Source organism: Hemicordylus capensis, chromosome 1 (genome assembly GCF_027244095.1).
Source record: "Hemicordylus capensis ecotype Gifberg chromosome 1, rHemCap1.1.pri, whole genome shotgun sequence".
Classification (NCBI taxonomy): Eukaryota; Metazoa; Chordata; class Lepidosauria; order Squamata; family Cordylidae; genus Hemicordylus; species Hemicordylus capensis.
This window is the reverse complement of record NC_069657.1, coordinates 426232381-426248783: the sequence shown is the minus strand read 5'-3', so window position 1 is coordinate 426248783 and position 16403 is coordinate 426232381. Positions and strand designations below refer to the sequence as shown.

Below are 16403 nucleotides of genomic sequence, written 5' to 3'. Positions count from 1 at the left end.
ATTCCTACAGACTGTTGTTGGCTACAGGATAGATGGTAGGAAAAATGGACCTTTAGTTCTATCCCACAAGACTCATCTTCTGCTTTTAAAGCAACTGAGGAAGGAGGAGAAGTTGGCATTCAGGAAGGAAGGGACTGTGCTCATCAGCTAGACAGTAAGGTATAGTGGCTAGGGTACTGGACTAGGACTGGAGAGACCAGAGTTCAAATAACCAATTTGCCATTAAACTCACTGAGTGACTCTGAGCCAGTCACATCTTCTAGCCTAATGTACCTCATAAGGTTGTTGTGAGGATAAACAGAACCATGTACACTCCTCTGGGCTCCTTGGAGGAAGAGTGGGAAATAAATGGGAAAATTAATAAAAATTACTTTGAGACATTCTTCAGTAGAGTCATTCCAATTACCAAGCCCTACCTGGAAATTTCAAAGGAATTAAAATTGAAGCTGCCACTACCACCACCACTATTTTGCCCCAAAGGACAAGCAATACAGGAGAATTCAGGCATAGTGGTTCAAATATTAAAAGGGTGGTATCAGAACAAAGGGAGGAAGTTAAAAATGGTAGTGGTGAGATTTTGCTGCAATCCAAAGCACAGTTTGACCAATATTTGCATTTAAATCAGCAGAAGTTTACTTATGAATTAAATACATTGGCAGGAAAAATTAGACTGCAACTCTGAGTGAGTTTCTATCTATTCAAACATATCACCAAATCTCCGTAGCTCTTATCCCCATTTTCTTCTTAAAAGATTAGTTAATTTGCATGGGATCTGCACATCTGTTCTTCCCACGCTCTTTACTACTTCTTAACAAAGCATTAAGTGTGCATTTAAATTAACAGTGGTTTACTCCTGAGTAAATACAGAAATAGAGGGGATTAGACTGCAACTTCCTAAATGTATATCCGGTCAAACAAAACATTTATACTTCTCCTCATCCCTTTTTCCTCCTCATACCCCTAAAAAGACCAATTATCTTCTGGAAAGCTAATTGCAGACAAAGCAGCCCATATCTCTGCTCTGCTACTTCAAAGTAAGCTCCTCTTTCTGCTTTCTCCCTTCATGGACATTATGCTTTGAAAGAAGCACTTGCTGTGCCTTTAAAGAACACTGAAGCAGTTCCCAATTACTGGCAACAAGGCAAAGCATCCTGGGATAGCATCCAGAAACTTAGGACAACGACAAAGGGAGAAGTGCCGAATTGGGGATCTGGAAGAGTGTAATGTTCACAGTGCATGGGCAGCTGAATGTCTGTATAACCCTAATTGTGTTCATTCATTTCCAAGTAAAATGAATTGTGTCCATACGTTTAGCAGTTCAACACATTTCCATGAATAACTGAATAGGGCTATGGAAAACCGGAAAACCAGAAGCATGAATGAAGATTCAGCTACATTTTCTCTGTGTGTACCATCCAAAGCTGCCATATAAAATACTCTTACTAGGAAAGATGTTGTATGAGTGACCAATTCATACATTTCAGGAGTCATCTCTAGTGCACAATATATGGTTTTATATAAATTACAACACTACTTTTCCCTTGTTCCGTTTTCAATGGGTGGGAGCTAACAAAGTCTGTTTTTCCTACCTCTCCCTAGATGTGGTCACTCTCCTGTGTATCGTTCACGTGAGATGGCTGGCCGAGCCCTTGTTCCCTTTATTATGATGAGCCAGGTGCCACAGACCGTGTCATCTTTGTTGACTGGGCTTCCAGATTGTACTGATCCGTGTGTGCGGCAAAATGCTATTCATGGAACACTGCTACAAGTAAGTTTGTTTTTGGATTGCATGAGCAGTCAGGGGGAAGTGGAATGAACAGTTCACAAATGTCACAGTGCTTCAGAAGTTGATGGGCCCAGAAAGTGAAAAGTAAATGTCTCTTTTAAGCTTGTAGGGCCTGTCCGCATACTGACAAAAGAGGTTCCTCTTTAGCAAAACACTAGCAATATGTCCACCAAGTAGTGGGGATGTATATGGAGTAGTTGTGTGGAGTAGTTGTGCTTTTAGTTGCTCACCTTTGTATGTAAGACAAGTTTATTTACAAGCTGGTTTTCAAATTTGTCAATGTGTGTTCGCTGTAAATGTAGAGCAGGACTGCAACTTTAGCCCTCCAGCTGTTTTTGGACTACAGCTCCCATCATCCCTAGCCACAGTGGCCAGTGGTTGAGGATTATGGGAGTTGTAGTCCAATATCTGCAGGAGGGCTGAAGATGTGCAGCCTTGATGCAGAGGAACCTATTAGAAGTTTTAAATTAAAAGGTGAATATACCCATAAAATTCAACCTTCCTTTACTTTCTCTAGGAGTAAATTCTGATTCAGAAATTGTTTGTTTCATCCACGTATACAACTTGTGGGATGTGAGAGGATTTTAATGACCACTGCTGACTTCCTGAAGGGAGGTGGAAGCAGTTGTTTCACTCTGTATGCTTTCTAGGGAGACAAGGCATTTGTGGGAGGTGTTCTCTCTAGTGGCAGGTGTAGGTTTCCCTTTCTTTTCCACTTTCTGATGGTACCACTCCTTCCCATGTTTGCAAAATAACTTGAGAAAATAGAATGACTTACAAACTTGTGGAACATTATTATAGAAAATGACTGGAGAGAGAGAGAGAGAGAGAGAGAGAGAGAGAGAGAGAGAGAGAGATCTATGAATGGTATGGAATTAGAAAATGCTCTGCAGTTTATGTTAGCTGAGTTTCCCGAGTCTTGATGGAATTGTCATGGTCTGATAGTACCTAGCCCTGTGAATAGGGGGGAAGGCAAACTTTCCATCTCTTATTTCTCCCACCTTTTGAAGTTTACCACTGCCACCAATTGGAAGTTTTCATTCCCAGGCTGCCTCCACCAAACAGCCCATAGTATCTCCAACTCAGGTAGAGTAGAATGGTACATGTTCTTACTTAGAAAGAAAAACAAAACAATCCCATTATGTTCTCAAAAATTGTTTTCTGATTATTTTATTTTAAAAAACCATATGAGCAAAATATAGCAATAGCAGTACTTACATTTATACTGCTTTATAGCCAGAGCTCTCTAAGCGGTTTACAATGACTTAGCATATTGCCCCCAACATTCTGGGTACTCATTTTACCGACCTCAGAAGGATGGAAGGCTGAGTCAACCTTGAGCCCCTGGTCAGGATCGAACTTGTAACCTTCTGGTTACAGGGCGGCAGTTTTACCACTACACCACCAGGGGCTCTTATAATATAACAAGGATAAACACATCCAGGTATCCTGTCTAAACTCTACTCTTATGTAGCCAGTCTGTCTTTCTTTCTTCAACTCCAGTGAACAAAAAAAACCCTTTCAGCTCTGCCTTTTTAGACCCTAAAGCTACTTCTCCACTCTAAAGGAGCCAGTCAAGAGGGCAGATTTTGCATTCTTTATTTTTGTTAGGGGTAACCTTTTGACTTCAGGATGCACTTGCTTCACCTCTGTCCCTGAGGGCTGATTCCTGTCCCCAAAGGGCTCACATTCTAAAAGGAGAAGGCAGAACCAGTTTGTAAATTGTCTCCCCCACTGAAGGAGAGCTCCCTGTCTCCCAAACTGGATCAGGAAGCAGGGTGTAGGCTGAGCTGCTAAACGTTTGCCTTTCCTCTCCCTGTTCCTGTCCTTCCCTACCCTCTACACCAGTGTTTTCTCTATTTCCCCCCCTCTGTGTGTGGAATAAGTTTTGTTCTGGGAGGCAGTATCAAAGCAGTGTTGTGCATGTGCATTCAGAGTGGGGCCGTCCTGAGATGGATCTAAAATTAACTGAGTGGACACTTTAAAAAATAATATAATATAATCTATATATTTAATTCTCCTGGGTGTGCCAGGCAAAAATGCGTCCCGGCAGCCCAGCTGATTGGCTGGGCTGCGGGGGCGCCTGATTGGCTGGCACACCCAGGAGAACAGCGGCGGCAGCCATGGCCAGGGAGCCAGGCAGGCCCGGCCGCGGAGGCGAGGCGGCGGGCCTGGTGGCGGGCCCAGCCGCGGAGGCGAGGTGGCGGGCCCGGGCGAGGCGGCAGGCCTGGCGGCGGGCCCGGCTGCAGAGGCGAGGCGGCGGGCCTGGCTGCGGAGGTGAGGCGGCAGGACTGGCGGCGGGCCCGGCCGCGGCGGGCCAGCTAGAGGCACAGATGCTCTGTGCCCAGGTCCACTAGTATAATATAATGTAATATATGCATGCACACATCTTAAGAGGGAACACTGCTCTACATCTTTAGCAGGGCTAAGACGCCTCCTAGGAAAGGGAGCGAGAGATTAACAGTGCTCTAAAAGTCTTTGCATCAGGCTGTGGGGGAAATGAGGTACCATGCTGCAGCATGGTGGCAGGCATTTTTTGGTTCCATTCTTATTATGGAACTTTTGGGTAGTACAGTCTGAACTTGCTCTAAAAAGAAAAGAGAGGAAAAAAGAAAACTCTTAAACCTAACTAACAAGGTTCAGGAAGAGGATACCACCCTAAAATGGAACAGGACACATTCTTCTGCCACTATTGCAAAAAAGGAAAAAAGGAAAAGAAAAGAAAAAGGGGCCGGAAGCTGATAAGTCCATGGATTAATGCCTTGTACATTGTACATAAAGAGGATTCAGACCGAAACAATGAGTTGTACAGTTTGGACAGAGGTGGTAAAGAGCAGAAAGGGGCGTGTGACAATTACTGTCAAAGCAATTTTAAAAAGTGTTGTGAATTCTTTTTGAAATGCTGCAGAAAATATGATGGTATATGACAATTTCTCTCTTTCTCCCTTAAGGCAAAAACTTGATTTAAATATCTTCAGTAGCTTGAGTGATGGAAGATTTCCATGATCTGTTTATCGTATTCTAATCAGCTATTTCTTAATGAGAGCCTCTGGGTCTCACCTGTCCTGTTCTTTCAGTACTGACTTACATGAGATTATGGCGCTTTGGTTTTTTTGTTTTTTGGTTGGACAGTATGAGGGGACTCATAATAACTCTGATAATAGAACAGACAACTGAATCTACTTGTTTGGTGTATTCTTTTAACCAGTGACACACATTGAAACTCACAGAAACATGATATTTTTATATTCCCACTATTCTGATTTCTGTGTACCCAAGATGATAGTCACAGGCAGTGGGCATTCCACAGATTTCCTGCCTGGCCCCCATGATAGCCTCTGTCTCCAAGGGCCATATTCTTCTTATGCATCTTCTTTCTCCTATGTCAGCCGAGACAGAGGCAGGGTTCTTCCTCAGTATGAGCAACACCAAAGGCTCTGTAAGAGCTCTTCCCTTCTGCATCTCAGGTGTTGGTTCTCATTCATGTAGATTAAGTGACTAAGGGGAAGGCTTTGCCAAAGCCTCTGTTGTTCACACTGGGGAGGGGAAGCTTTCTGTGGGTCTCATTTTCTATGAAAATAAGTCAGAGGGAATAATGCAGAGTCACTGTTTTTGGCCTTTCAGCTCTAAGGTGGCCCTTTTAAAATGTTAGTTGTCAACGAAAGAAAGAAAAGAAAAAAAGAAATATATATATAAATGATCTTAAGAGAGTAAAAATGGAGATATTTTGGTTGTCATGATATTTTCCCAACTAAATTAGGTTTTTTTGCAAGGTTTTAGGAGATGAGAGCTGGTCTTGTGGTAGCAAGCATGACTTGTCCCCTTAGCTAAGCAGGGTCTGCCCTGGTTGCATTTGAATGGGAGACCCCATGTGAGCACTGTAAGATATTCCCCTTAGGGGATGGAGTCAGTCTGGGAAGAGCAGAAGGCTTCAGGTTCCCTCCCTGGCTTTTCCAAGATATGGCTGAGAGAGATTCCTGCCTGAAACCTTGGAGAAGCTGCTGCCAGCCCGTGTAAACAATACTGAGCTACATAGACCAATGGTCTGACTCAGTATATGGCAGCTTCTTATCTTCCTATGCAGTGTTGTTTGAACAGCTAATACCACCAACACTATTTCATAATAAAACCTTTTCTAAGTATTTCTTAATACTGTATGATTACAGTATGATAACACTTCATGAATTTTAGAACCTACTCCTATTAATTTGGAGGCGGAAATTTTATCACTACCTTTAATTTAAAGTTTTCAATGTTCTTGGTTTTTAAGTGTAATTCTAGCCACTTTGTGTTTGGTTTTTTCAGGAAATTTTGAAGAGTATTATTAGAGATGTGCACGGAACTGATTTTGTGTATTGTTTTGAGCTTGAAACAAACGCAGACAGCTGAAACATTTCATTGAAACAGTGGTCAGCTCAGTTGTTTCAACGGAACAAAACATGAAACATTTTGAGTGTTTCAGCCATAGGGAACAATGGAACAACACCCCATTGTTCCCCATGGGTAGTTCCTAGGGACACCAAAGTGGGTTGGTTGGTAGGGCATAATGGGTACTACCTATCACTCAGCTCACAAAAGAAATGGGCAAGCAGGCAATTTAAAACAATTTTTTAACTTTTCCCCTAAACCCCCATAGGATCGCAAGCCAATCAGAAGCCAGTGCCAGAAAACCAATCAGCAAGGGAAAAACAGGCCTCCAAAATGGTGCTTGAAACATCAAAACGTTTTGAAGTGAAATGGGGTTGTTTTGTTTCAAGCTTGAAACAGGCCCTTTATTTAAAGGGCATTTTGTTTCGAGCTCGAAACAGCCTGTTTCAAGTTGAAACATGTTGACGTTGAAATGTTTTGCAAATCCCTAAGTATTTATGGTCCATATCCATTTTTATTTTCAAACTGCCCATGACTTTAAACATGTTGACTCACTTTCTTGTGGTGGACTCGTTATGGTTTCTGTCCCATAGTCCTTCCTATTTTTGTTGAAATTGCCTTTAAGGTCAGCAGCTTTAGCCTTAAAGGGGGGATGGAGGAATGTCCCTAGGCACTGAATTCCTTCTGTTGCTTTCCACATGATGATGCAATATTTCTTCTGTCATTAATACATAACTATTTACAGCTCACTAAAAATTTCTTCTCCTTTTGGGCCCCTAAAAATAAAAACTTGCTGGCAAATTAGGCTTGATTTTTATTTTAGTTTTAAAAAATTAGTTGAAAAATTTGCTCAGTCTGAACAAAGACCTTTGTTTTTCATTGATAGTAACGATATACAGGTGAAACTCGGAAAATTAGAATATCGTGCAAAAGTCCATTAATTTCAGTAATGCAAATTAAAAGGTGAAACTGATATATGAGACAGATGCATTACATGCAAAGCGAGATAAGTCAAGCCTTAATTTGTTATAATTGTGATGATCATGGCGTACAGCTCATGAAAACCCCAAATCCACAATCCCAGAAAATTAGAATATTACATGGAACCAAGAAGACAAGGATTGAAGAATAGAACAATATCGGACCTCTGAAAAGTATACAGTGTACTGTGCTTGATTGGCCAGCAAACTCGCCTGACCTGACCCCACAGAGAAGCTATGGGGCATTGCCAAGAGAAGGATGAGAGACATGAGACCAAACAATGCAGAATTGCTGAAGGCCACTAATGAAGCATCCTGGTCTTCCATAATACCTCATCAGTGCCACAGGCTGATAGCATCCATGCCACGCCGCATTGAGGCAGTAATTGCTGCAAAAGGGGCCCAAACCAAGTACTGAATACATATGCATGCTTATACTTTTCAGAGGTCCGATATTGTTCTATTCTTCAATCCTTGTCTTCTTGGTTCCATGTAATATTCTAATTTCCTGAGATTGTGGATTTGGGGTTTTCATGAGCTGTACGCCATGATCATCACAATTATAACAAATTAAGGCTTGACTTATCTCGCTTTGCATGTAATGCGTCTGTCTCATATGTCAGTTTCACCTTTTAATTTGCATTACTGAAATTAATGGACTTTTGCACGATATTCTAATTTTCCGAGTTTCACCTGTAAACCTAGTTTGTCTGCCACACATACTATGCTCTGTGTACTTAAGTGAACTTATTGTGATGAAAATGAAAAGCCTCTATGCTGAAATTGCTGACAACTGTATTCAGTTTGTGTTCTGTGTTTACTAAACTGTGCTCAAGTTCTAATGTGTGTTATGATGATGAAGGGTCTGGACTAGATCCCTAATCTAATCTTTCTTCGCTTGCTACAAGTTTTAGGGTAAATTATGATTATACAACTTGTTAGAGAACAATTTTTATTTTACTATCTTAAGCTAATATTTTTATATGGAAAACAGAGGCGTGCACAACATTTATATCCTTCCCTTCCTCCAAGAAGCTTAAGGTAGCACACATGGTTCTTCCAACAACCCTGTGAAGTAGGCTAGGCTGGGAGATAGTGACTACCCATGGAGTTGTATGTCTGAGTAGGGAATTGGACCTGGGTCTCCCTAATCCTAGTCTAACACTGGCTGTCAACACACAATCTGCATATAAATTTGTGCTTGTGTTGGATTTTGTGTAGAAAAAACAAAGGAAATTGCCCACAGGTGGAAACCAGAGGCATCTGGTGGGATGGGCCTGGGGCCTGATCCAGCGGGGCTGTTCTTATGTTAACTGTAGAGCAACTGATTTGGTGGTGAATGTGGGGAGCAAAGGATAAAGGATAACGCCAAGGCTTCATGACTGGATAGTGATATTGTCAACGGATATGTAGTGATTGAGGAGAGGAAGGTTTTGGAGGGGGGGAAATCAATTCAGTGTTTGACATATTTCATTATTTCAATTATTCATATAATAAGATGTGGCTTCCTTTTTAAGAAAAAAACAACAACTACAAATCCCAGAGCCACCTATGCCACTCACTGACCTACAAGGGAATTTCGAGGGCAAAAATGTGCCTTTTAAATTGTGCAAGAAGGTACAGTGACTCATGGAGTACTTCCTACACAATGAAGAGCATGTCACACTGCCTCTCTCCTCTCCTCACCCCGCCCCCCCATCCCAGGTAAAAGATGGGGAGGAAGAGAGGGGAGAGCAAGGGAAGGCATGTCAGATCTAGTCGAACAGATATTTCAGATGTCATGGTGTTCCACCAAGACAGCAATGGGACTTCCAGTGGTTCTGACTTGTCAGGGGCCCCCTGGTGTCATGATGGAACTCCCTTCAACAATGCCTGACAGAGGACATGTTGGACTGACCTGCCAGGTCACCGACATGACTGCACAGCCCTAACAGATCACCAATGCCTACAGTATGACAATCCCTCTCAAGTGTTTTAGGAGAATACTTAGAAAGCTTACAGGGACAGTAGATTAATTAAAACTGACATTTCTATGATTCTGACTTATGAGAAGCAGACAGTTTTGAAATCGTCAGCTTTTCTGTTTTGCTGAGGAAGATAACTGAGCTTCCTTTGATATTAATTAAACCTGTGTCAGTAATGTGGGTGTTGCTTTTCTTTCAAGGTGTAGAATATTCAGAGCTGCCATACTAATGTATCCATACTGAGTCCCAACAGAGAGAGAGATTCAACTAGAAAACATTTTCATCAGCCTTTTTGTTAGTTTCTAGAGCAAGGATGGATAACTTCCTCAGTCCTTAGGGCCATATCAAAGATACATTTTGAGCTGGAGAGCAGCATCAGATTTGCAGATTTGAGGTACATATAGACAGGGGTGGATCTGTAATAGGACACACGGGTCTCAAGAAACTGTACTGCCCTGCCTCCGGGGCCACCCCATTCATTTCTGGGTCCTCTTTGCTCGCCTCCCCCCCCCCAATGCAGTGCACTGTTCACCTTGCCACCACAGGCACCTGAGAGCCCCCACCCTGGTGGCAACTATGTTCCCTAACCCAGCAGCCCATGGATAGGCTGCCCTGCATGTGTAGCAGCCAGCTGAGTGATGGGGCGGGGCAGCCTCCCTATGTGGGAAGCTGCCATATACTGAGTCAGACCTGGGTCCATCTAGCTCAGTATTGCCTACACAGACTGGCATCGGTTTCTCCAAGGCTGCAGCCTAAGTCTCTTTTCAGCCCTATCTTGGAGATGCCAGGGAGGGAACCAGCCCTGGATTAACCATAAGGCAAAACAAGCACATGCTTAGGGCATCAAGGGCAGGGGGGCACCACAGAGTTTCCCCCCTACCTATCATGCTTTAACTCTTTCACTGAACATAAGAACATAAGAACAGCCCGGCTGGATCAGGCCCAAGGCCCATCTAGTATAGCATCCTGTTTCACACAGTGGCCCACCAGATGCTGCTGGAACCCAGAGGCAGGAGCTGAGGGCATGCCCTCTCTCCTGCCGTTACTCCCCCGCAACTGGAACTCAGAGGCATCCTGCTTTTGAGGCTGGAGGTGGCCTACAGCCCTCCAACTAGCAGCCAATGATAGACCTCTCCTCCATGAAGTTATCCAAACCCCTCTTAAAGCCATCCAGGTTGTTGGCTGTCACCACATCTTGTGGCAGAGAATTCCACAAGTGGATTATGCGTTGTGTGAAAAAGTGCTTCCATTTGTTGGTCCTAGATTTCCTGGCAATCAATTTCATGGGATGACCCCTGGTTCTAGTGTTATATGAGAGGGAGAAGAATTTCTCTCTATCCACTTTGTCCACACCATGCATGATTTTATAGACCTCTGTCTCCCCACAGTTGTCTTTTTTTCTAAACTAAATTGCCCCAGGTGTTGTAGCCTTGCCTCATAAAGAAGGTCCTCTAGGCCCCGATCATCTTGGTTGCCCTCTTCTGCACCTTTTCCAGTTTTGCAATGTCCTTTTTTAGATGTGATGCCCAGAATTGTATGCAGTACTCCAGGTGTGGCCGCACCATTGTTTTGTATAAGGGCATTATAATATTAGCAGTTTTATTTTCAATCCCCTTCCTAATTATCCCTAGCATGGAATTGGCCTTTTTTCACAGCTGCTACACATTGAACCAACACTTTCAATGCGCTATCCACCACGACCCCAAGAACCCTCTCCTGGTCAGTCACTGACAGCTCAAATCCCATCAGCGAATACTTGAAGTTGAGGTTTTTCGTCCCATGTGCATCACTTTACACTTGCCAACATTGAAGCTCTTTTGCCATTTGGTCGCCCACTCCCCCAGTATGGAGAGATCCTTTTGGAGCTCCTCACAATCCATTTTGGATTTCACTACCCAAAAGAGTTTGGTATCAAATTTGGCTACCTCGCTGCTTACCCCAACTTTTAGATCATTTATAAATAAATTAATAAGCACTGGTCCCAGTACATATCCCTGGGGGACCCCACTTCTTACTTACTTCCATTGTGAAAACTCTCCATTTCAGTTAGCAATCCACACATGTACTTGTCCCCTTATCCCATGACTGCTAAATTCCCTCAGGAGACTTTGATGAGGAACTTTGTTGAAAACTTTTTGGAAGTCCAGGTATACTATGTCAGCTGGATCACCTTGATCCACACACTTGTTGACACTCTCAAAGAACTCCAAAAGGTTGGTGAGGCAAGATTTACCTTTGCAGAAGCCATGCTGGTTCTCCCCCAGCAGGGCCTCTTCTTCTATGTGCTTTACAATTTTATCGTTGAGGATGCTTTCTATCAATTTGCCTGGAAAGGACATTAAGCTAACCGGCCTGTAATTTCCCAGGTTGCCCTTGGATCCCTTGTTGATAATCAGTGTTACATTTGCTACCTTCCAGTCCTCCAGTACAGAGCCTGATTGCAGGGATAAGTTATATATTTTGACAAGGAGGTCAGCAATTTCACATTTGAGTTCTTTGAGGAATCTTGGATGGATGCCATCTGGCCCTGGTGATCTGTTATTTTTCAGTTTTTCCAGACAGTTTAGAACATCATCTCTTGTCACTTCTATCTGACTCCGTTCTTTAGCCTCCATCCCTGAAAAGTCTGGTTCAGGAACAGGTATATGCTCGGTATCCTCTGCCGTGAAGATGGACACAAAGAACTCATTTAGCTTCTCTGCAACTTCCATATCCTCCTTAACAATCCCTTTCACTCCCTCATTATCCAACAGTCCAACCACCTCCCTGGCAGGTTTCCTGCATCTGATGTATTTATTCCCCTTGATACTTTTAGCTAAATATTCCTCAAACTCTCTTTTTGCCTCCCTTATTGTCACCTTGCATTTCTCTGTCACACTCAACTTTAGTCAATTCTTTGTAATGGTTTTTATCTGCTGTGTTCGACTTTACTCTGCATTGTTAAAAAACGTTTTCTTTGGCTCGGTGAGCGACTAAAATTTTGAGAAACTACCAAACTATGTGTCTGAAGTAAAAAGTCATTTATTTGTGAAAGATTACTGTAAAGAGCAGTACAATATATTGATAAAACTTCACGTAAAAGATGGTCATATGTTATGATGTCTAACCTTGAAGATGAAATATTTTTCTCAATCATTCCTTCTGTTGCGGCTATTTATATGAAATTATAGGCAGTGGAACTGTTTTGTTTTATCTTAAAAAATCTAGAAGAAAACTTTTAAAAATTTAAATAAATATTAAGGTATAAGTAAATAATTTGCCTGAGTATTAATGTCTTGTTGGTTAAGCAATGGAGGGGGCCGAGGGGGGGCACCATCAGTTGCCCTTAATCCGGCTCTGGAGGGAACATGGAGCCTTCAGCTTGCAAGCATGCAGGTGCTCTTCCCAGAGTAGCCCCATCCCCTAAAGGGGATCTCTTATGGTCTTCACACATGTAGTCTCCCATTCAAATGCAAACCAGGAAGACCCTACTTAGCAAAGGGGACAAAGACCCTACGGGCTGCTGGTTCAGGGAGAGCACTGCTTCTGCAGGATGACCAGGGCTGCCTGTGAGAACAGAGGCCATCAATGCCCTCTCTACACCATGTAGACTTCTTGTTTGCAGGCCTGTAACTGAAAATGTTGTGGGAAGGGACATTGTAGAATAGCTAGAATATAAGCACAGATAGAGAAATACCTGTTTGTTGTTTTGAGGTATTAAAATTAAACACATTTATTTTTATGATATTTAAATATTAGGCCGTAGCTCTAGTAAGTTATCCTGGTGCCTTTGTACTCTTTGATGAGAACACTGGAATGCAGGAGCAATTCAAGAGGGGGTCTGAAATATCCCTCAGAAAGCAGGGAGCCAAGCCCTCTTCAGCTTCTCCTTTTGGCTGTGACGGTGGTCATTTGGAATCCACCACACCCTTGAAAACAATATCTAAAGTGCAGGGGTGTAGCAAAGTTGGAGTGGGCCCAGAGACAAGACTTTAAAATGTGCCCCCCCCACTGAAGCTCATCTCATGAAGTAAAGAAATCTTAAATGAGGCTGAATAGTGGTAGCAAAAAGCAGATAGGTAGATATAAAATCTCCTATGTGCCACAATAGAACATCATCCTAATTTTTTTTTTTAAGGTTTTGTAAATTGTGGTCGATGCAAGTCATTTAATGGTGCTAGAGAAAGACATGCTGTTCTGGTAGCTCCAGGTCTTAACACTCACATCAGTTTTGGAGGATGAATACAACTGAAGGAAGCCTGGGCGGGTGCGTGGCTGGTGGAGTCAATCATGTGACTTGCTTCTGGCGGTCCCCCCAAGGCAGTGGACCCCCAGACAACTGTCTTCCCTTGCCCTATTGTAATTACGCCCCTGCGTAAGTGGATTGTTGGATTTGTTGCCCCTCTTGCATATTTTTAGGTGGAAATTTTAGCATAACTATTTTTAAAAACCCTTAAATCAGCTCCTGTAAAATACTGGTAGTTTGTATAGGGCACAAGTAACCTCCCGCAAGCATTTCTAACAGTGATGATTTCCAAAAACTGTTCCAGAGAACCTTTTTGGAAGCTTTTCAGGGATTCCTCTGTAACTGTAAGAATAACTGTGCAGTAAGACAATTTACCTACAACTACCAGTGTGACTACAACTTCACACCTGCAGTGTGAAGCTACAGGGAACTATTGAACATGTCCTAGGGTAATGGCCAGCTTCCTGATCCTAGGAGGTTGGGAGGGTGTCAGATATCTCCCAGCTAAGTTGTTCAGGGTTTGAAGTCTTCAGTGATGATGTCATGCCCCAGGAACAGCTTGAATGGGAGAGTCCAGTTGTGGTCCAGAAGCCCAGTGGGAGGATCACTTGCTGGTTGACCACTGCTGTTGGTCCATTTTGTGAGTGAGTGTGTGTATGTATGTGTGTATTTTTATTTATTTATTTGATTCCTATACTGCCCTTTCAAAAATGGCTCAGGGCGGTTTCCATTAAAACAACACTAAAATCAATTAACTGTTAAAATCAAAGGCTGTAAAAACAACATTAAAACATTATTAAAACAGTTTTTAAAACCCTGGAAAACCAGGCTAAACCTTTACAGTTTAAAAAGAATTTAAAAACCCTGGAAGGCCAGGCCAAACAGATAGGTCTTGAGGGCTCTCCTGAAGGCCAATAATGAACTCAGATTGTGGATTTCTGCTGGGAGTGCATTCCACAGCCCAGGAGCAGCCACAGAGAAGGCCCGCCTCTGAGTTGCCACCAGATGTGTTGGTGGCAACTGAAGACGGACATCCTCAGATGACCTTAATGTGTGGTGGGGATCGCGCCAAGGAAGGCGCTTGAGAAATAGCACCAATCAGGTTTAAATCAGTGCTTCAAGGACCGCTCCTCATTTGGCAAGCACCCCTTCTAGTAGTATATTAACAGCTTGCTCTTTAGTTCATTCAAGGAGTACCACCTACTGGTTGAAAAACCAGCTTTCAGGACACAAGGAGTGGCAGGGGCTATAAACGTATTGCTGTTGTGTTGCCATTTGGCCATCTCTGTTCTATGGAGTACTCTGTTTGCATGGGATAACAAACTCACATTTCAAAATGGGATAACAAACTGACATTTGTAAACTAACTTTGAGCAAATATGGCTTGAGCATTCTGAAATGCACTATCGAGGCAAAGTCATCTCTGACTCTAGATTGAGTGTGCAGGGAAGTGGGCATAGTGGATAAAGGCACCCAATATCTCAATACAGGGAGATGTAAAGCTATAAACGATGTCTCCATGGTTCCTGTTTTTATTCACTGGATGTACTAGAAGCGTTTTGATTGGGTTGTGAACTATTTTGGGAGCCTAAAGAAAGATTTTTTTTTTTTAATTAAAAAGTTGCTTGTTTTGCTTCAGTGAGGGAAATTTGTTTTGTTTGAAGCAATGGTGGTGGGTGGGGTATCCAACTGAGCCAGCGTGGTGTAGTGGTTAGAGTGCTGGACTAGGACTGGGGAGACGCGAGTTCAAATCCCCATTCAGCCATGATACTTGCTGGGTGACTCTGGGCCAGTCACTTCTCTCTCAGCCTAACTTACTTCACAGGGTTGTTCTGAGAAACCTAAGTATGTAGTACACCGCTCTGGGCTCCTTCGAGGAAGAGCAAGATATAAAATGTAAAAAATAAGTAAATAATTGGTATTTTCTCTCACGTGTTTAATTTTCAAAGGGAAAACTCTAAACTCTGAATTTTTCTTGTTGTCACAGATTTAAAAATCATTGTTACATAGTACCATTTCCTTTTAGGTTGGACTTATTTATGTATATTAGGCCATATACTTTTATTTTAAACACAGTAAAATTTATTAGCATGCAAGTAAATAGCCCGACACTTGGGCCCATCATTATCCCACTTCCATTTCCCTTGTCCATTACTAACATTGATTTATTCAGTTATGGGAAGGCACTGCACAGTTCATGTATACCTCATGGGGTTATGCTGGCCATTACAATAAAACTGAGCACTACACTACTGACAAGCATTGTATGAGCTAAAAACTGTTGTTCAAATGCATGATGCTGCATCCTAAAAGGAGTTGTGCCTGGAGCTGACCTGGGGTAGCGCAGTACTCTTGACTCAGATGTTAGCCCTGTGTTTTGAGATTCTTGGCAGAAAGGTGCTGTGTATAATAGCAATTTGTTATATGTTGTTTCATACTATTTGGCCAGCTGTGTAGAAATTAAGAGTAACTTAAAGAATGAATGGCCATTTATACTGAGGTAGACTGCTGCACTCGTTTGACACAGCAGTGTTGGGGGCGGGAAGTAGTCTAGTCTAGGGAGCAGTAAATATAGAGCTTGCATTTAATTAACTAAAATAAATATGTCAATGAGCTTAAAAAGCAGCATTCCGTTTTTGATATGAAATCACTAGGGGCAAAAACTGCCAGGAAATCTGATGGACTGTAATGCATTCTCTGCTTCATTTTCCTTTGCATCTTTGCTTTTGTAGTTAGAAAAATACCTTGCAGGTTGTTTCTAAATTTTGATGGACCTGCAAATAGTTGTGCATAATGGAAAAAAACAGTTTGGAGATTACAATGACCAGACATTTGGGGGACTGTTCAGTATCTTGCAACTGCAGGCTGCATCTTCTGTGGAAATCCTCCATATGATTTGAATTCCAGCAATAACTTGTGCAACAGAGTGCTCTGTTAATTGCCTTTCCCTTTGGGAATAGAAATATTGCTGATTATGTATTACTTTTCTTATTTGAATTGGCAGCAGCATTTAAAGTGTACTAGTTCATAGCTGATTTATAAAGGCTGATATTGTGAATGAATGTTATAGTACCTAAAGA

General features: G+C 42.4%; 1 protein-coding gene across 11 annotated transcripts in view; it reads left to right on the top strand.

Annotated features, from left to right (window-relative positions):
- Positions 1-16403, top strand: part of THADA (THADA armadillo repeat containing) — a 239717-nt gene that overhangs the window by 133609 nt on the left and 89705 nt on the right. For all 11 annotated transcript variants that reach the window (XM_053311591.1, XM_053311582.1, XM_053311600.1 and 8 more), the window contains one exon: positions 1600-1768. In XM_053311591.1, the coding sequence (XP_053167566.1) occupies positions 1600-1768 (169 nt within the window). The remainder of the gene's footprint in view (positions 1-1599; positions 1769-16403) is intronic.